This window comes from Leucoraja erinacea, chromosome 4 (assembly GCF_028641065.1).
Source record: "Leucoraja erinacea ecotype New England chromosome 4, Leri_hhj_1, whole genome shotgun sequence".
Taxonomy (NCBI): Eukaryota; Metazoa; Chordata; class Chondrichthyes; order Rajiformes; family Rajidae; genus Leucoraja; species Leucoraja erinaceus.
In genome coordinates this window covers 84,421,981-84,442,985 of record NC_073380.1, presented here as the reverse complement: position 1 = coordinate 84,442,985, position 21,005 = coordinate 84,421,981, and the positions used below count along the sequence as shown (strand labels likewise).

Sequence of the window (21,005 nt, the reverse complement as noted above, 5' to 3'; positions counted from 1 at the left end):
GCTCTACCCCTGCACCACTGTACCGGCCTCAGCCTTTGGAATTATCTTCCTCAAAGGGTGGTGGAAAGGGCATCTTTACATATTTTTAAGGCAGTGGTAGATAGACGTTTGATAAGCATAGAAACATAGAAATTAGGTGCAGGAGTAGGCCATTCGGCCCTTCGAGCCTGCACCGCCATTCAATATGATCATGACTGATCATCCAACTCAGTATCCTATACCTGCCTTCTCTCCATACCCCCTGATACCTTTAGCCACAAGGGCCACATCTAACTACCTCTTAAATATAGCCAATGAACTGGCCTCAACTACCTTCTGTGGCAGAGAATTCCAGAGATTCACCACTCTGTGTGAAAAATGTTTTTCCTCATCTCGGTCCTAAAAGATTTCCTCCTTATCTTTAACCCCCTTGTTCTGGACTTCCCCAACATCGGGAACAATCTTCCTGCATCTAGTCTGTCCAACCCCTTAAGAATTTTGTAAGTTTCTATAAGATCCCCCTCAATCTTCTAAATTCTAGCGAGTAGAAGCCGAGTCTATCCAGTCTTTCTTCATATGAAAGTCCTGACATCCCAGGAATCAGTCTGGTGAACCTTCTCTGTTCTCCCTCTATGGTAAGAATGTCTTCCCTCAGATTTGGAGACCAAAACTGTACGCAATACTCCAGGTGTGATCTCACCAAGACCCTGTACAAGCATGTAGGTGAAAGCTTACTAGGGTTGGCCAGGAGAATGGAGTTAAGAATGAGAGGTTCAGTCACGCTGTAAGCGACCATTAATGGTGGTTCCAGTGAAAAAACACATTGCTTTAAAAGCTCCAACTGCTGCAACTGCCCAGATTCAGCTTCGGGCAATGGTCCTGAAGGTACACATGATTAAACATGAACGATTTTGTGACTTACATACAAAACTTTGCTGTTTCGCCTGCACTGCATCATTTTAACACAAGTTTTTACGCAACGTTTGGATTCCTGTTGTACCTGTCTTTGTATTTCCACCCTTGTACCTAATGCGTTCGACAGCGTTGAGGAGAATCTCCTTGTCATTGTACGAGTTGAGTTGAAATTCTGTTCTGGGATCATCGCTGAACTGAATGATTGCAACCTGTTGAATTTCAGATGTTAGATTCCACATCACTGAAGCACAAATGTTTACATTCCACCTCACACGGAATTGAATATTCTTGTTAGTTGAGGGATTTTGTGGGGTTAGGGGACCGAGGGAAGAAGCTTTTTAAAAAAGTCTCTCAAAAAAGGAAAACCCTCATCGAATCAATAATTTCCCCAGTATTACGGGAATGTGGGCTGGGCAGCTGGTCTACAAGAGCAATGATAAAGGCTGACTGCCTTGCAGCATAGAACCAAGTCACGTGGCCATTCAGTCTTTGTCAGCTCACAGAGCAGTCCCAATCCGCCTGTAATTTATTCTCCCCATATCTTCATCCTAAACACATGTGGGGTAATTACAGCAGCCAATTAATCCACCAATCTGCATGCCTTTAGGATGTGGGAGGATACCCTTGCGGTCCCAAGGTGAATGTGCAAACTCCACACAGTGAGCAGGAGGTCATGATTTAATCCCAGGCAAACTACAACGCGGCAGCACCACCTGTAGTGCCTCCGTGCTAAGCTGTGCCACATCAGGAACTTTAAGGCTAGAACAGAAAACAGACGGTAGTTTCTGTTGGGAACTTGAATTTGGGGATAAAACACAAGCCACACAAACAGTTCCATAAAACCTCACGCAGGGAATGAATGAGGGGACCAGAAGTCAAGATTCCTGATGAGATTAGGGCATGTGGAACACTCTGTGGGTAAGCGGAGACGACAGCGAGGCTTTGTAACAGGAGCCTAGTTTCTGGGGCACCGCTCCATGGATGTGGTTAGCTGCTGTTTGACTGGGGATTATTCGAAAATGCACATTTAAATTAAGCATTGGCTCTAATGTCTTAAAACCTGAGCGCAGGGACAATATTGCTTTATCAGTTATTTGGTTTCACTCAATTGCTCTCCGATATATGAACGAACCAGAGAATCACAGAGGGAGAAATGTCTCTGCAGACAGACACAAAATGCTGGGGTAACTCAATGGGTCAGGCAGCATCTCTGAAGAAAAGGAATTGGTGACGTTTCGGGTGGGAACCCTTCTTCAGACTCAGCAGTAGTTTTCTGAAGTGAACAGAGAGGGGTGGAGAAGGTAAGATGCAACCCGTGATGGGAGGTGAGAGCAAAACCAGGTGAGACATGGGTGAGGGTTCACAACTGCGGGGGCTGGGGCATGGCAGGGAAAACACATTTGCTGAAGAACGAGGACATCCAACATGTCCTCAAGTGGAAAGGGTTGTCTTGAGAGCAGATGCGACAGAGATGGAGAAACTGCAAGAAAGTAGCGTCCTTTCATGACTCAGGGTGGAGAAAGTGTAGTCAAGGTAGCTGTGGAAGTCAGTGGGTTTGCAGATAGTCTGATGGAGACAGAGCAATCGAGATCGGGGAGAGAGGTGTCAGATATAACAGCGTAGTGGTGAAGTTGATGAAGTTCTGGGAGGGTGCAGGAGGCAGCCCCAGTGCAATAGTTGATGTCGTGGAGAAATAGTTGGTGGATGGTGCCAGGGTACCCGGCACGTGCCGTAGGTAATTGCTCAGGGTAGCACTAGGCAGTCAGTCGACTTTTAAAAATTGTAAAAATCCGCGCATGCACAGAAAAGCGGAAAAACCGCGCATGCGCAGAAAACTGTGCAGCACGCCATCCACGGTGCAAGGGCAGAATTTCAGCTGCCTTTCTTGCCCGTTGTAAGTGAAGGCTTGAAGCAGCGTCCACGGCTCGTGAGTTGAACATAGCACACATATTACATGTACTGGGGATAAAAGGCACGAGAGAATTACCTACGATCGATTATTATAATAATAACCATTTAATAATAAATACTGAATTTAGTAAATGAATTGGAAATCTTTACTATTTATATTTAATAATTACCTTTTTATAATTTTGGTCAGGGTTTGGCACTACCTGCCCTGACGGCACGTGCATTAGCGCGTCGGGTACATTTAGGACGAAGAGTGTTCAAAGTCGCCAAGAATGGACAGGCATAACAATGGTCATGCATGTGCCAACGGTTGCGTCTTTGATTTCAAAAAGTGAGAGGAATGAGAAGAAAGGTTGCTGCGAGTGAAAACAAGTTCTACCAGGAGGGAGGACGGTGTTATTGAGGGGAATTGGTTGGGTTGGTGTTCTCAGAAGGCACAGAGGGTGCTGAGGCCTTCCTGGTGGTGGATTGGAAGTGCAAGGTGTTTGTGGTAGATATGAAGCAGGGGAAGCCTAGTAATTGGAAGTTTTTAAAGTGTTAGAGAGCGTGTGAGGTGTCTTGTATGCAGGTGGGAAGAGATTAGCCAAAGGGCAAGAATACAAGTCAAGGCATTTGGAGATGAGTGCAGAGGGGCAAGAGCTGGCAGAAACAATGGGCCTACTGGGGCAGTCCTGTTTGAGGATTTTGATGATAGAAACAAGCAGTGCAGGCTTGGGGATCTATCAAGTTGGAAGCTATGTAGGGAAGATTGTCAGAAGTCATGAGATCTGTGATGTTAGGTGGCCTGGTGCGTGTTGGTGGGATCATGGTTAAGGGTCTAAGAGGCGAGACCTGATGCCTGGCCTCAGCATGATGGAGGTCATACTCAAGATGGCAGCGCTGCCTTAGCAGCTGCGGCTCGCCTGCAGTCTGTCTGTTTTTTCTTTCCTTTTTTGTGTTGTTCTTTTGTCTTGTTTAGTTGATTTTTGGTTGATTTTGTTGTGTATGTGGGGGGGAACACGTTTTTGGTCTCTTCCTTCGAGGGATGCGACTTCTTTTGTCGTATCCCCCGTCTCCGCCTGCGCCGAGGCCTAATGGCCTCGGAGCGGGGACAGTGACAGCGGCCACACGGCATTGGAGCTGGAGCAGCGGCAGCGGCGGCCTGGCCTCGGAGCTGGGACAGCGGCGACCAGAACTCGGAGCTGGGGCACGTTCCGGCGGCAGCGGCCACTCGACCCGACCGCGGGCCCAGTGGACGACAGCGGCGGCTGGGACAGTGGCAGCGGCCTCGGCGCAGAGGGAGAATAAGAAGGGATGATGCCTATTGTACAAGGCATTGGTGAGGCCAATTCTGGAGTATGGGTACAATTTTGGTCGCCTAATTATAGGAAGGATGTCAACAAAATAGAGAGAGTACAGAGGAGATTTACTAGAATGTTGCCTGGGTTTCAGCAACTAAGTTACAGAGAAAGGTTGAACAAGTTAGGGCTTTATTCTTTGGAGCGCAGAAGGTTAAGGGGGGACTTGATAGAGGTTTTTAAAATGATGAGAGGGATAGACAGAGTTGACGTGGAAAAGCTTTTCCCACTGAGAGTAGGGAAGATTCAAACAAGGGGACATGACATGAGAATAAGGGACTGAAGTTTAGGGGTAACATGAGGGGGAACTTCTTTACTCAGAGAGTGGTAGCTGTGTGGAATGAGCTTCCAGTGAAGGTGGTGGAGGCAGGTCGTTTTTATCATTAAAAATAAATTGGATAGTTATATGGATGGGAAGGGAATGGAGGATTATGGTCTGAGCGCAGGTATATGGGACTAGGGGAGATTATGTGTTCGGCACGGACTAGAAGGGTCGAGATGGCCTGTTTCCGTGCTGTAATTGTTATATGGTTATATGGTTATATGGTTATATGGAGACAAAGACTTAAGACTTTTGCCTTCCATCACAGTGAGGAGGTGCCTGTTGAACTCACTGTGGTGGATGTTAATTTGTGTTTATTGTGTGTTTTGTCATTTTTACTATATGTAGGACTGCAAGGCAACAACATTTCGTTCAGACAGCAAGGTCTGAATGACAATAAAGGCTACTTGTTACTTGTTACTTGTTACTTGTCAGTCTGCCAGACTACAACTGCACCGCCCACGTGACCAGGTTTGATGAGAATATTGGGAATTGGATTGAGTGAGTGGTGGGCTGTGCGTTTGGAGGGGGTGGATTAGATTGGGTGAAGTGAGTGGAGAAGTCAAGATGGCCGCTGTCATGGCAGCAGTTGTTAATGGAAAGGCTGAGAGGAAAGAAGGCCAGCAGGTTGTGTCCAAGAGGAAGAGGAGTGTTGAAGATGGCAGAAGGGTTCATCGCAGGTGGACATGGACTCCTTGTCAAAGAAACAGGCAGAGAGGCGGAGGTGACGGAAGAAGGGCTTGACATCAGGGTGGACAAGGAACTCATGTGGGTAGGTTGGGTGCACGGGTACAAATAAGGCCTCTGGCTGTGGGGGCGGTGTTAGATTAGGAAATGGAGGATGTGGCATGATCAGTGTCAGGGATGTGCGGCAAGACCCAGATGGCAGACTGGAGACGCCAACACTACTGGATCCTGACGCCACCTACAGCTTTGGATGTGTGGGGGGGAGGGGGCACTCTTCACCACCCTCCCTACCGCCCCTTCCCCCCCACTCCTGATTCATCTGCCAATAAACCCCTCCTTATCTGGATCCACCTACTACTTGCCAGCTCTTACCCCACCCATGCCCCATGCCAGCGATCACCCCCCGACTCCGGCAGTCTGAAGATGCGTTTTGACCAGAATCGTCAACTGTCCATTCCCTCCACAGATGCTGTCTGACCCACTGAGTTCCTCCTGCTGTTAGATTTTTACGGCAGATATGCTAAACCTTTTATTAATTATGAGGTCCCTGGTTCCAAATCTGGGTGCCATGCTTTAAGAAGGACATCACCTCCTTGAACAGGGTGTAAATGGAGGTCTAAGAACAATCCTGGGGGTGCGCGACTCCTGTTTTATGGTGAATCTGGAGCTTTCTCCTTAGAGCAGAGAACGTTAAGGCGAGAACTGATAAGAGTTTGAAATCATGAAGGGTTTGATATTGCAGGGTCACCAAACATACTAAGTTACAGAGATAGGTTGAATAAGTTAGGTCTTTATTCTCTGGAGCGCAGAAGGTTAAGGGGGGACCTGATAGAGGTCTTTAAATTGATGAGAGGGATAGACAGAGTTGATGTGGACAAGCTTTTCCCTTTGAGAATAGGGAAGATTCAAAGAAGAGGACATGACTTCAGAATTAAGGGACAGAAGTTTAGGGGTAATATGAGGGGGAACTTCTTTACGCAGAGAGTGGTGGCAGTGTGGAATGAGCTTCCAGTGGAAGTGGTGGAGGCAGGTTCATTGGTATCATTTAAAAATAAATTGGATAGGCATATGGATGAGAAGGGAATGGAGGGTTATGGTATGAGTGCAGGCAGGTGGGACTAAGGGGAAAAAAAATTTGTTCAGCACGGACTTGTATGGCCGAGATGGCCTGTTTCCGTGCTGTAATTGTTATATGGTTATATGGTTATATTTAAGCTGATTGGCAAAAAAAAAAGCAGGAAATTAGGATGAAGGGCATTTTAAGAGGTGTGATCTGGAACCCTTTGCCCAGTAAGGTGGTGGAAGCAGTTTCAGCAGAGCCTTTGAAATAGAATTGGATGAACACCTGGCAATTTGCTGGGCAATGGTGAAGTGTAGTGGAATAAGACTAAACGGGCACAGACAAAGTGGGATGGCTACTGTAGCTCCAAAGCCAATGTACTCAACATTTCAAAGCCTGGTACAGCTGTGGTGAAGGCGGAACGCAGAGAAACCGTGTTCCTCTCAGCAATCAAACAATCACTCACTGAGGCACCACCTCCAGCTCCCTTCTGGCCAAGTTCAGGCTCACCTCCGCCAGCCAGTACTTACCTGAGTCCCATCCGGTCCAATCTTATACAGAGCTCCAATGGTGTTGTACAAGAAACCAATGATCTTGTCAAAGTTCTCATCCCCAATACTCCACGATCCATCCACTAGGAAGACCAGATTAGCTTTGGCAGTTTTGCAAACTGCAGAGAGAAGAACAATTAGAAGTTGTCTGAAATGAAAGGTTGCTGTTAACATGCAACACCTTATGCCCCTGTCCCACTTAGGAAACCTTAACGGAAACCTCTGGAGACTTTGCGCCCCACCCAAGGTTTCCGTGCGGTTCCCGGAGGTTGCAGGTGGTTGCCGGGGGTTGCAGGTAGTGGAAGCAGGTAGGGAAACTGAAAAAAACCTCCGGGAACCGCATGGAAACCTTGGGTGAGGCGCAAAGTCTCCAGAGGTTTCCGTTCAGGTTTCCTAAGTGGGACAGGGGCATAATAAACACCTGAGAAAATACTCGGAGCATATTTACACCAAGCTGATCTTATTTCATTAGTCCAATGGTGATGTGCATCTAAACTTCATTGCTCCCACCCGAAACCTTAATATCCAGGCCCAAGAAAAACCTAGCAATGTGTAGGAAGGGACTGCAAATGCTGGTCTACACCGAAAATAGACATAATGTGCTGGATTAATTCAGTGGGTCAGGCAGTATCTCTGGAGAAAAGGAATAGGTGACGTTTTTGGTCGAGACCCTTCTTCAGGCTGAGCGTCAGGGCAAAGGAAACTAAAGGTATGAAAAGGTACAGAATAATTCAGAGCCAGCACTGATCACCAAGGAACAATAGAGCCCACAATGGTCCATTGTTGGCTTTGGCAGAGGTGAAGTGACGGGATATGAACAGTGAAACTAGCAGGACGACTAGTGTGGGGGAGAGTTATAGAAAGAGGGAATGCAAGAGTTACTTAAATTAGAGAAATCAATATTCATACCGATCTGTGAGGATGTCAATTGATTCCCAGTCTCATAACTTTTTGGGGAGAGAGTTCTAAATATTTACTGACATTGAAGAAGATACCAAACACCAGCCCTAAGCAACCTCACTGGAATGATCTACCAAGTCTTCAGGTGGTAAAAATGTTTTCTTCCACAGTTTCGTCCACCATTTTTTTCCTCAGTTTCTCCCCCCACCAACTTTGTCAACATTTTAATTGGTTGAAAACTCCTTCAACAGGATAATTGGTTAGTCCCATTGCAAACCATGGTCAGTATATAGCATGGACAATAACTAAGTTGTATAAACCAGACTATTGGAAAACCCTTTCACAAGATGGCAGGAAACACAGCAGAACAGGAAAAAGTTAAAATTGTCACGGGAGAAAGTCAAGGGCCTGTTCCACTTTGGCTATTTTTTAGGTGACTACAGGCGACTAGGCTGTTGCCACATGGTCGCCGGGGGGGTTGCCTGTATGGTCGTGAGTAGTCTCCTCAGTCGCCCAAAGAGTCGCAGCGTCTTTCTGGTCACCGCTGGATTTTCAACATGTTGAAACATTTTCGGAGACAGTCGGCGACAGTGGGTTTGACGCCAATGAGCGTAGCTTGACTTCTCCTGACGGAGGTGCTGTTGTAGTTGTCGCAAGGTTAACGTAGATTGGCGCCAGGTGACACGGGTTGGCCCAGGTAACGCAAGTTGTCGCCGGTGCTGGCCATTTTTTGTTGTTGTTGTTAAAGAAATGATTCTATTTCAAATTTTATGTCGAAGGGGGGTCCAGTCGCCAGTTTTACAGCGACCAGATACGACTATGACAGTCACCGGCAGTCGCCTGAACATAGCCTAAGTGGGACAGGTCCTCCATGACTCTTTTTTTGCATAAAGTCTCAAAGGTAATCTTATTTCCCTTTATCAATTATAATTTCTCTTACCCTCCCGAGCCGGTGGGATTGTGGGCGGCGGGACGGTTGTTGGAGGAGGAGTTGGTGGCTCCGTCGGAACTGGAACTAAAACAAAAGAAATAGACATTTACAGTAAAACCGCATCCCACACACGTTCGAAAGCCACACAATTATCAGCGCACGAGAGACTTGATACAATGAGGGGGAATCCATCGGGATTCGCTGGTTCAATGTCCTCCTCCAACACCACCTTGCATTTTTGAAGAATCTTTAACAAAGAGATCTTGATGTCCGGTGCTATTTGTGTAACATTTGAACGTTCTCATGTGTCTGGGGGTTAGTGGGTCAATTGTCCACTGTAGATTGCCTTTAGTGTGTAGGTGAGTGGGAGTTGAGGATGCTTAATAAGCAGAATGAAATAAAGTGCTGGAGTAACTCACAAGATCAGGCAGCATCCTTAGAGAACATAGAAAGGTGACGCCGTGGGTCGAGTCTCTTCTTCAGACTGTTTGTAGAGAGGGGGAGGGAGCTAGAAAGCTAGAAACAAGGCAGGGCAAAGCATGGCAGGTAATTGGCGAGGGAGGTTTTTGATGGGCAGATGACTTCAGAATTAAGGGACAGAAGTTTAGGGGTAACATGAGGGGGAACTTCTTTACTCAGAGAGTGGTAGCGGTGTGGAATGAGCTTCCAGTGGAAGTCGTGGAGGCAGGTTCGTTGGTATCATTTAAAAATAAATTGGATAGGCATATGGATGAGAAGGGAATGGAGGGTTATGGTATGAGTGCTGGCAGGTGGGACTAAGGGAAAAAAAGTTGTTTGGCACGGACTTGTGGGGCCGAGATGGCCTGTTTCCGTGCTGTAATTGTTATATGGTTATATGGCTTATAGTGTAAGGTGTGAGACAGGGGGGAAATATGGAGTGGATGTAAGTCAAAGGGAGGAAAGGGGGGGGGGGGGGGGGGGGGGAAGGGGGGTGAAGGGAGGTGGGGGGGGGAAATGTAGGAGTCCAGTGGGGGGCACAGGGGGGGGGGGGGAGGGGTTGAGTGGTGGGGGGGGGGGGGGGGGGGGGGGGGGGGGGGTTAGTTAGTGGTTTCCTAAAATTGGAGAAATCGGCGTTCATACCATTAGATTGTAAATGAATAAAGTGGAATATGAGGTGCTGTTGCTCCAGTTTGTGTGTGGCCTCGCACTAGCAATGCAGCAGACCCAGGACAGAAAGGTCAGTATCGGAATGGGGAACATAGAAATTAGGTTCTGGAGGAGGCCATTCGGGCCTTCGAGACAGCACCGCCATTCAACATGATCATAGCTGATCATCCAAATTCAGGAAGAGGAGTTAACATGGTTAGCAATGGAGAGATCCAGTAGACAATGGTTGTTTGATGGTCAACTTAGACTTTGTGTGCAGCAGAGCCCGATTCCATTAGGAGAGTTGACCTAAGGATTTGGACAAAGAGCTGGATTTTAGTACATTAAGGAAAAAAAGAGAGGAGATATTGAGAGAAGGAATTCCAGAATTTAGTTGTTTGATATTACAAAGAAGTGGAGTGGGAGGGGGAGCAGAGTGTAAAGGGAAGGGGATTGTTGGATCACGATATTGCTGGATCACGGAGCCAGTGAGCCCAGAGCTAACAATGACTGAGTTTCTTAAACTTTGCGATAGTACCTAACTCAACTACCTCCTCCGGCAACTCATCCCATACACCCACCCACCACCCTTTGTGTAAAAAGTTACTGCTCAGGTTCCCAGTAAATCTTTTCCCCCTCACCCTAAACTGATGTCCTCTGGTTCTTGATTACCCTACTCTGGGCAAAAGACTGTGTGTTTACCCGATCTAGGCCCCTCACGGTTATGTAAACCTCTATAAGATCACCCCTCATCCTCCTGCATTCCAAGGAATAAAGTCCTAGTCTGCGCGACCTCTCCCTTCAGCTCAGGCCCTCGAGTCCTGGCAATATCCTTGTAATCTTCTTTGCACCCATTCCAGCTTGACAACATTTTTTCTATAACATGGTGACCGAAACTGAACAAAATACTCAAAACGTGGTCCCACCACGTTGTATATAACTGCAGCAAGACCTCCCAACTTCTATACTCAATACTCAATGTGACAAAAGCCTTTATGACCACCCTATCTACCTGTGACGCCATTTCCAAGGAAGTCATGGTGGATACATATCACATGATAGAAAGAAACTTTCATCATTGACAACCTGGGCTGCAACATTGCCTCTGGATGCATGAAGGATGAGGGAGACTGAGCTGAAAGGAAAGGGAACAAGTGGAGAGTGAAGGTGAGTGACTACTTACCAGTTGCTTCGAGTATGTTCACAGCCAAACCTTCCATCTCCTGCAGCTGGGTGTACACACTGATCCTGTGCTTGGTGTTTGGGATGAGATCATAAAAGCAGTGACGAGATGTCCCTCCATTAACAATCACCTCTTCCTTCTTTCCATCTGAAGGTTCACAAGACAAATAATTGATTATTGGTCATTTAGTCAGAGAACAGTGAGAGGGCACAGAGAGGGATGAGCACGGATTCATTTCAACCTCGTCACGAGGAACTGCAGATGCTGGCCTTACCAAAAAAGAGCACTGGCGTATCTCTCAGCATTTCAGGTAGCATCTCCGGAGAACATAGATCGGCGATGTTTCAGGCTGGTACCCTTCTTCAGATTGGATTGAGGTCTGAAGAAGGGTCCCAACCAGAAACGTCACCTGTCCTTGTTCTCCAGTAATGCTGCCCGGCCCGCTGAGATACAGCAGCACTTTGTATCCTTATTTTCCATTTCAATCTGACCCGCACTTATGATGTAATTGGCTGTATGGTGCTAACCTCACGATTAACCTCATCAATGAAGCTAATCTCCAAGGTTGGGTAAAGAAACACAAGTCTTATGTGTGTCTCCTGTAGCTGCCTATAATGTGCTATGAGATTTCTTGGCCTTAACACCACAGTGGACGGTACAGTGGTGCAGCAGTAGAGTTGCTGCCTTACTGTGTTTGAGTGCCAGGGGCCTAGCGTTCGATCCCAACTACGGGTGCTGTCTGTGCGGAGTATGTACGTTCTCCCCGTGACCATGTGGGTTTTTTCTTCGACCTCTTCAGTTTCCTCCCACACTCCAAAGAAGTATAGGTTTGTAGGTTAATTGGCTTGGGTTTATATACTTGGTATGAGTGTAAATTGTTCCTAGTGTGTGTAGACTTGTGTTAATGTTTGTAAATATTTGATTAGTGTATAAATGTAAATACTTTGGTGTAAATATAGCTGCTGGTGTACATATGGTGTACATATAGCTGCTAAATTTGTAGAAGATAATTATAAGCAGTTGAATAAGGGGTGGGAATTAAGAAGCTTTGGCTTCTTCCTGCTCCTTTTCAGCCACATACGATTTCATTTATTTATAGATATTGTTTATGACACTTTATAAATATTCTTGTTTTGTTTTTTGTATGCTGTTTCACGCTTGCTTTTTATTCTTTTATTCTGTTCGAAATAAAGAAACAAATAAATAAATAAATGAATAAAATGTGGGGGGGATCGCTGGCCGGTGCTGACTCGATGGGCCGAAGGGCCTGTATCCGTGCTGTATCTCTAAACTAAATCAAAAACAAAAGTAGCTGATGAAGTAGTGTGAAATAGTTTGGGCAATGTAGTGCTCAGTTGGAGAGGAATTCAACTTGTCTCCATCAACCTGTTATTGTTTCCATTCTTCTTACATTTTTCCACAGCGCAGTTTGACAACGTGCAAATTAGACCCAGATCCTCAGTGCATGGACATTTAAATGTGAGAACATGGATTTTAACTCAGAGGCAGATGGTTCTACTGACTTGTGTAAAGAAAACCCTGACACACTCCCTCAACAACCTGGCTATCTTGAAGACATTTCTCTTCCACTTTGTTTAGGTTTTGTTGCAGCAACCAATTAGGCCGATAGAACACAACCTCGCAATTAAACACCCCTCAGATCAACGCCTCAGCGCCTCAATCTTCTGCGGAAACGCAACTCAAGCCTGCGGATTCTCCCTTCATAATGGGCGGCAGGGTGGTGCAGTGGTAGAGCTGCTGCCTTACAGCGCTTGCAGCGCCGGAGACCCAGGTTCGATCCCGACTACGGGTGCTGCCTGTACGGAGTTTTACGTTCTCGCCGTAACCGCGTGGGTTTTCTCCGAGAGCTTCAGTTTCCACCCACGCTCCAAAGACGTACAGGTATGTAGGTTAATTGGCTTGCTATAAATGTAAATTGTTCCGGGTGTGCGCAGGATAGTGTTGGTGTGCGGTGGCTGCTGGTCGGCGTAGACTCGGTGGGCCAAATGGCCTGTTTCCACACTATCTCTAAACTAAACTAATTTAACCCGCACAGACCCATGTTAACCTGGTGAAACTGGGCTCTATGCCCTTCATCCAGTCACTACCACGTCCCCCAGGTGCAGTGCCCAGAACTAGCCATAGTTATTACACCTGGGCCCCATTGAGAGATATACACAATGACTTCCGGCCTGTAATGTGTAGTGAGCAACAACTTCCACTATTAGGCCTTTTGCCAATTGGAATCAATTGTGAAACCACTTCTAAGCATGTCCAAAGCTTTTGATGCATTGAAAATAGATACTCGTTACATGATTCTTGGGCCATTATATCCATTGGCAAATCAAATACAGCTACTACAGAAGGCTTTGTTGAGATCATCTCTCTTTGGAAAAATGCCAAGCTACTTTTTCCTCTAATTGTTCACCCACGGGGAGACTTTTCTTTGGCAGAAAAAGAACAAAATGGGAAGCAGTTTTCTTTTATTATTGCTGAAAGATTATATGGAACATATGCAAAGCCCAATGGGAGGCAGCCTGAGTTCCAACAGCACTGCGGTAGAGAGGCAAGTCTGCACAGTGCTGCTGTACTCGAGTTGTCCCTGACTATGGGGTCCCTGCACAGGAGAAAGGCATCAGGGGACTGTTCCGTGAATTGCTGCTGGCTAATTACAAAAGAATGCAACAAGTGCTATATAAATGAAATTTCTATAGCTTCTATGTACCTTTCAGAATCCCCCAAAGCATTTTGCAATCAAATCCAACTAATGGAAGTGCAGTAACTGGTGTAATATAGCTCTGATCTACATGGACTTGGGGGCATTGGTTTGTCTTTTGCACTATTATTGTTTGTTTGTTTGTGGGTGGATCATAGAGTCATAGAGTGATACAGTATGGAAACAGGCCCTTAGGCTAAACGTGCCCACACCAGCCAATATGTCCCAGCGACACTAGTCCCACCTGCCCACGTTTGGTCCATATCCCTCCAAACCTGTCCTATCCATGTACCTGTCTAACGTTTTTTAAAATGCTGGGATAGTCCCTGCCTCAACTATCTCCATAGGTTTCGGGCCCGAAACGTTGCCTATTTCCTTCGCTCCATAGATGCTGCTGCACCCGCTGAGTTTCTCCAGCATTTTTGTATACCTTCGATTTTCCAGCATCTGCAGTTCCTTCTTAAACAATCTATCGCTGCTGTTATCCTCCAAATCGTTTTACTCTCCTCGTACCAAACACCAATGAGATAAGGTTCAACCACTCCCCCAGGTCCCTCCAATCCGGGCTGTTGCGGTGAAGAACTCTACATGAATCAGCAGCATGTGCCTGAGATACTTTATGCTGCGCAAATCAAATGCAGGCCATTGTATGACTTGGACCTACCTCTGAGTGATTCGATAACTACTCTGTAGGAGGTGGCGTGTCGATGAAACTGCCAGCGAGCGCACATGCTTGTCATCCGAACATCTTCCGTGGCAAGATTCGTCACACCAAGATACACTGCATGAGAGGAAATAGTATTGGTTTATTATTGTCACATGTATCAAGGTACGGTGAAAAACTTTAGGTGTGTGCTATCCAGTCAAATCATACTAAACATGAGCCATACAACAAGTAGTGCAAAGAGAAAATATCTGCACCAGTGTACAGAATATATTTTTTCAGCATTATAGTGTTGCTGTTAGAGAGAAAGTGGAGATGATAAAAAAAAAAAGTGCTTGGTCAGCATTGCGTTAGGTTGGGAGATCAGAACTGCACCCAAGCTTGTGGGAGGACTGTTCAGTTTTCTGACAACAGCTGGGAAGAAGCTCTTCCTGAATCTGGTGGTATGTGCTTTCGAGCTTTTGTATTTTCTGCATAATGAGAGAGGGGAGAAGAAAGAATGTCCGGGGATGTAAAGGGTAAACTGGGCTTGTTTTGTTAGTTCATTTTTTATATTCTTTGAATGTTACCAAAAGGTAAAATTCAGAAGCTTAGAGACAAAGAGGCTTAGAGTTAAGGGCCTGTCTCACTATACGAGTTTACCCAAGAGCTCTCCCGAGTTTAAAAAAAAAAATCAAACTCGTGGTAAGTACGTAGCGTGTACGTCGGAGCTCGGGACGTCTCTTAGCGGCTCGTAACGCTAATGGCAGGTGCTCGGGAAATGCGGTAAGCTCGTGAAGTTTTTTCAACATGTTGAAAAATGTCCACAAGAGCCCCGAGTACCTACGAGCGGCGATTACCGTAATTCTCCTAGTTCGAATCAGGGGATACTCGGGAGAACTCTTGAAATACCTCGTACAGTGGGACAGGCCCTTTAGAGATATTCAGAATCAAGGATGAGGATCTTGGATCTGTGTACGGAAATTAATTTCCTTATACCTCAGTAAATGGGGCAAATAAAGCACCATTGTAAACCATTGCATTGGCAAAACCCTGCACTGGGACACAGTCCCAGGAAGCTACACACTTCTCAGTATGCACACAAGCAGAGAATAGGTCTCACGTGTCTTGGCTCTTCCTGTCAGCGGCTCGCTAGAACCCGTGGGGTAGGTTGCAAACACCTTGACGATATATTCGGTTCCGCTGAGTAGGTTAAGAATAAACATTGTGTTCACGTCATCTCCCACAAAGGTATCCAGAGTTGGCCCAGGGGCTGAAATGACAACAAAATCGCACATGTAAACATTTGCCCTGGAGAAACTGAGAACCGACTCAGAATTCCAGCCGGGAATCTGAACAAACGCACCAACACCGGTGAACATTCGGGCAGCACAAAGGCGCAGCTGTAGAGCTGCTGTCCCACAGCACTAGACACCCAGCTTCGATCCTGACCTCGGGTGCAGTGTGCAGTTTGAACGTTCATCCTGTGACTATGCGAGTTTCCTCGGGTATTCCAGTTGCCTTCCAGATGCCAAAAACATGAGGGTTTGTTTTGTTAATTTTTCCTCTATAAATTGTCCTTCATGTGTTGGGAGCAGATGCAGAAAGTGAGATGCCATTAAACCATTGTGAATGAGTGATTAATGGTCAGCATGGACTCAGTGGGCCGAAGGGCCAGCTTCCATGCCCTATTTTCAATCAATCAAACAATTATTCCTCAGGATCTTCAATTTGCTCTGTGAAAGGTATTTTTCACAATGCAGAAAGAGGCCATTCAGCCCACTGCAAGCTCCCAGCAGAGCAATCCCATCAGTCATTCATCACTAGGATTTACAGTCATCATCAGCCCTCACTAATCACCTTCACAGAACAATCCCCACAACCCAGAAACCCATCTGGTCAACCCATTTGAAATCAACCTGGGGACAATTCAATCCATCCCCAGATGTAACTAGAAACAGGCCCAGGGGGAGATGGCTGCCCTGCCTGCAGTCTGTTCGTTTTTTCTTTCTTTTTGTTATTTTTAGTTTGTTAAAAGTTTTGTTTTAATGTTCTTTGGTTTGTTTTATGTGGGGGGGAGGGGGAGGGGACGGGGGGAAACTTTTTTTCAAGTTTCTTACCTTCCCGGAGATATGATAAATTTTCGGATCACATTCTCAGGGCTCTGCGGCCTAATATCACTGGAGCTGGAAGCCTCCACGGATTGTCGTGAGCCCCACCGCGGGGCGTGAACTTTAACATCGGAGCGTATCCCTTGCCTGGGATTGCCTGCGGACTTACCATCAAGGGCTCGCAGTCTCGGGTGAGGCTAGTCGGGAGCTCCAATGCCGCAGATGGTTCGACCAGCGCCCGACGCGAGGTTCGATCGCCCGACGCGGGGGAGCGGACGACCCCCAGATGCGGGAGCTTGATAGCCTCGACCCGGAGAGCCTGAACGCCGCCAGCCACGGGAGTCAAGATCATCCCGTCAACGGAGAGCTCGAGGCCCATGACCGAGGGACTCTCTGCCACAGAGGGTAGTTCTGCCAGTTCATTGGAGAGGGAGTTGATGTGGCCCTTGGTGGCCAAGGGGATCAGAGGGTATGGAGAAAAGGCAGGTACGGGATACTGAGTTGGATGATCAGCCATGATCATATTAAATGGCGGTGCAGGCTCGAAGGGCCGAATGGCCTACTCCTGCACCTAATTTCTATGTTTCTATGTTTCTATGTTTCCATCACAGTGAGGAATGTGGAGGAGTCACTGTGGTGGGTGTTCATGTTAAAATGTGTTTTTTGAGTGATCTGTTGTTTTTAATTGTATGACTGACCTGGCCAATGTAATTCCTCGCATGTTGCAAAACATATTTGGCGAACAAAGTGTGATTCTGATTCTGATTTTGATTCAGCCCATCACGTCTGCTCTGACCCTCACTCTGTATGGAAACTAAAACCGTACTAATGATTGTTTAGTTTTTAGTTTGGAGAAACAGCGTGGAAATAGGCCCTTCGGCCCACTGAGTCCGGGTCGACCAGCAGCCACCTTGTACACTAGCACCATCCTACACACTAGGTATAATTTACAATCTTTTCCGAAGCCATTTAATCTACAAACCCGTCCGTCTTTGGAATGTGGGAGGAACCCGGAGCACCCGGGGAAAACCCACACGGTCACGGGGAGTACCACCTATGCACAGACAGCGCCCGTAGTCAGGATGGAACCCGGGTCCCTGGCACTGTGAGGCAGCAACTCTATCGTCTTGGCTTAGCAGAAATATGCTGGCTCGAATTTAAAGTGTGAATTATCGCCGGGATGCGATGATGGAACGCGTCACGAGTTTTTGCAAAGAAGGAAATATTTCCAGGGTTGGTTGACAAGGATAGAAGTGAAATACCAGAGGCCGACGTGTACACCACTCTGTAGCCCATTGTCGGTGATGGTGGGGCGTCCCATCTAATCCGGAAACGGTTGTACCATTCCTCCGATACGTGCAGGTTTATCGGGCCAGAGAGCGCCACTGAAATCAGAAGTAATCGCCAGACATAATCCAGTGTCTTTTAAAATGCGCTTCAAATTAATAACCTGTTCAGACTGTACTGGGTTTGGGCACCTGTGGCCTGGTGAACAACTGGACAACTCTCACACCTCAGGGTGGGGGTGTTTGTGGCCCAGGGGATTCAAGCACATGATCCAGGCTTCCCAGTGCAGTACAGAATGAGAGCCGCACATAGCGAGCTCTGCTCTTCTGGTGGGACGTTAATCCACGGCTCTCTGCCTGTCTGGAGGCAAGGGTCTACGTTACCATTTCAATGTCAGCAAGTAATGTGATCCCGGGGTTTTATCCCTGCTCACATCCTGGTTCCCACACCCTCTTACACCCCTCTCCCCCTGCACCCTCTCTCCGTCCCTCTCCCTCTCTCACTCCTATGCACTCTCTCCCTCTCCCTTCAACATCCCTCTCCCCCTATACACTCGCTCATTCTACCTCCGCACCCTGTTTCCTCCCCTCTCCTGCCTCCTCCCTCGCACGCTCTCTCTACCTCTTGTAACCTCAGTCACACCCCCTCCCACTCTCTCTCCCTCCCGCGTGCACCCGTCTCTCCCTCCCACAGCCTTTCCCTCACCCTTTCCCTCAAACCTTCAAGCCTCTCTCCCTCTCTCCCCTCCAGTCTCTCCCCCTCTTCTATTCTCTCTCACTCTCTAGTTCTTCCTCCGTTTCTTCCTGCCCTGACACTAAGGTTTCCAGCCACATCAGGCCAAGGAAGAGAGTTTATAGACCAGACATAGACACAAAGTGCTGGAGCAACTCAATGGGTCAGACAGCATCTCTGGACAGTTGACATTTCTTCCGTCTGAAGAAGGGTCCTGACCTGAAACATCACCTGTCCATTTTCTCTAGAGAAGCTGCCTGATCCACCGAGTTACTCCAGCACTTTGTATCTTTCTTTGTGATAAACCATCATCTGCAGTTCCTTGTAATGACAGTTTGTAGACCAAGCCAGGTTTGCCCGCATTAACCTCAACGACATGGGATATCGTGAATCATCTTCTCAGCTGCTGTCGTGACAGGATCAGTCACCCTGTTTCACTTACACGTCTTCCCAGTAACTGCGCGGCCGCTCCCTTCTCCGTCGGCGTAGATCGGTGTCACGGTAATTCGATACGACGTGTCCGAGAGCAGAGGCTGGAGTAGGAGATCATTCTGCCTCCCTGGAACCATCACCTGTATAAAAGGACAGGCACATCACAGGAGCAGCTGGCTATATGGACCCTACAACACAAGCAGGACAGCACCAGCCGGCTACACGGACCCTACAAGGCACACTGGAGAAGGGTAGAATAGATATAATTTGACCACAGTCAGGAAAGGAGGGAAGGTTGGAGGGGAGGTTGGAGGGGAGGGGAGGGGGGGGTGGGTCTTGGGGGTAAACATGACAAGAGATTTTGCCAAAGTCCGTTATAAGGAACATCCTAAAAGGATGAGTGTGTGGTGGGGAGGCAGAGGCAGAGAAGGAGGGTCAGGGGCTATCGGAAGAAGGCAGGAGAATTGGGTTAGGAGGGAGAGAAAGATCAGCCGTGATTGAATGGCGGAGTAGACTTGATGGGCTGAATGGCCTAATTCTGCTCCTATCACTTATGGCCTTATGATGAGTGTGGTCCGTGGAAGCAAATCCAGAGATTGTGGCCCCAGCAGCTGTTGGCACAGGTGGGCAAAAACTCACAGCGTTAGACTAGATCTAGGCAAGCAGACAGGCCCTCCAGCCTCCTCCATTATTAACTGGGATCATGGCTGATCCAGTCGTGGCCTCAACACCACTTCCTTGACTGGCTCGTATTGAAGCATGTGTCAATCTCTGCCCGAATATGTTCAATGACTCCTCCGTGCCAAGGGTGGGGAGGGGGGAAATGGATAGGACAAAAGGGATAGCTCTGACAGGGTGATGCTGCTGTTGTCATGTGGATAAACTGGTGACAAAGTTGGCTGCTTGGTAAATCAATACAAGAAGTGAGAGAGGGACAGAGGCAAAGTACAAATACGGGAACACGCTGCCAGAGGAGGTGGTTGAGGCGGGTCCCCTAACAGCATTTAAAATACACTTGTACAGGCACATGGATAGCAAGGGTTGGAAAGGATATAGGCCGGATGCAGACGTGTGCCTCGCTTTGACGAGGCATCTTGGTTGGCAGGGACGAGTTGGGCTGAATGGCCTGTTTCCGTGTGTATGACTATGTCATATGAAAAAAGACTGGACAGCCTCGGCTTGTACTCGCTAGAATTTAGAAGATTGAGGGGGATCTTATAGAAACTTACAAAATTCTTAAGGGGTTGGACAGGCTAGATGCAGGAAGATTGTTCAAGATGTTGGGGAAGTCCAGGACAAGGGGTCACAGTTTAAGGATAAAGGGGAAATCCTTTAGGACCGAGATGAGAAAAGCATTTTTCACACAGAGAGTGGTGAATCTCTGGAACTCTCTGCCACAGAAGGTAGTTGAGGCCAGTTCATTATATGGTTATATTTAAGAGGGAGTTAGATGTGGCCCTTGTGGCTAAAGGGATCAGGGGGTATGGAGAGAAGGCAGGTACAGGATACCGAGTTGGATGATCAGCCATGATCATATTGAATGGCAGTGCAGGCTCGAAGGGCTGAATGGCCTACTCCCACACCTATTTTCTATGTTTCTATGTGTAACGATAGAAGAGGATTTCCAAAGTCTACAAAGTGATTTAGGCCATTTGGAAAAATGGGCTGAAAGATGGCAGATGGAGTTTAATGCTGATAAATGTGAGGTGCTACACCTTGGCAGGACAAATCAAAATAGGACGTACATGGTAAATGGTAGGGAATTGAAGAATACAGTTGAACAGAGGGATCTGGGTAAAACCGTGCATAGTTCCTTGAAGGTGGAATCTCATATAGATAGGGTGGTAAAGAAAGCTTTTGGTATGCAAGCCTTTATAAATCAGAGCATTGAGTATAGAAGCTGGGATGTAATGTTAAAATTGTACAAGGCATTGGTGAGACCAAATCTGGAGTATGGTGTACAATTTTGGTCGCCCAATTATAGAAAGGATGTCAACAAAATAGAGAGAGTACAGAGGAGATTTACTAGAATGTTGCCTGGGTTTCAACAACTAAGTTACAGAGATAGGTTGAATAAGTTAGGTCTTTATTCTCTGGAGCGCAGATGGCTAAGGGGGAACTTGATAGAGGTCTTTAAAATGATAAGAGGGATAGACAGAGTTGATGTGGACAAGCTTTTCCCTTTGGGAATAGGGAAGATT

At 47.1% G+C, this 21,005-nt stretch overlaps 1 protein-coding gene across 5 annotated transcripts in view; it reads right to left on the bottom strand.

Annotated features, from left to right (window-relative positions):
- The window catches only part of col14a1a (collagen, type XIV, alpha 1a), a 204,801-nt gene that overhangs the window by 68,068 nt on the left and 115,728 nt on the right, over positions 1–21,005 (bottom strand). For all 5 annotated transcript variants that reach the window (XM_055634707.1, XM_055634709.1, XM_055634710.1 and 2 more), the window contains exons 20-27: positions 18,815–18,944; positions 17,616–17,738; positions 15,366–15,515; positions 14,264–14,380; positions 10,884–11,030; positions 8,603–8,677; positions 6,742–6,881; positions 980–1,103 (exon numbers count right to left, since the gene is read on the bottom strand). In XM_055634707.1, coding sequence (XP_055490682.1) covers positions 980–1,103; positions 6,742–6,881; positions 8,603–8,677; positions 10,884–11,030; positions 14,264–14,380; positions 15,366–15,515; positions 17,616–17,738; positions 18,815–18,944 — 1,006 coding nt within the window. The remainder of the gene's footprint in view (positions 1–979; positions 1,104–6,741; positions 6,882–8,602; positions 8,678–10,883; positions 11,031–14,263; positions 14,381–15,365; positions 15,516–17,615; positions 17,739–18,814; positions 18,945–21,005) is intronic.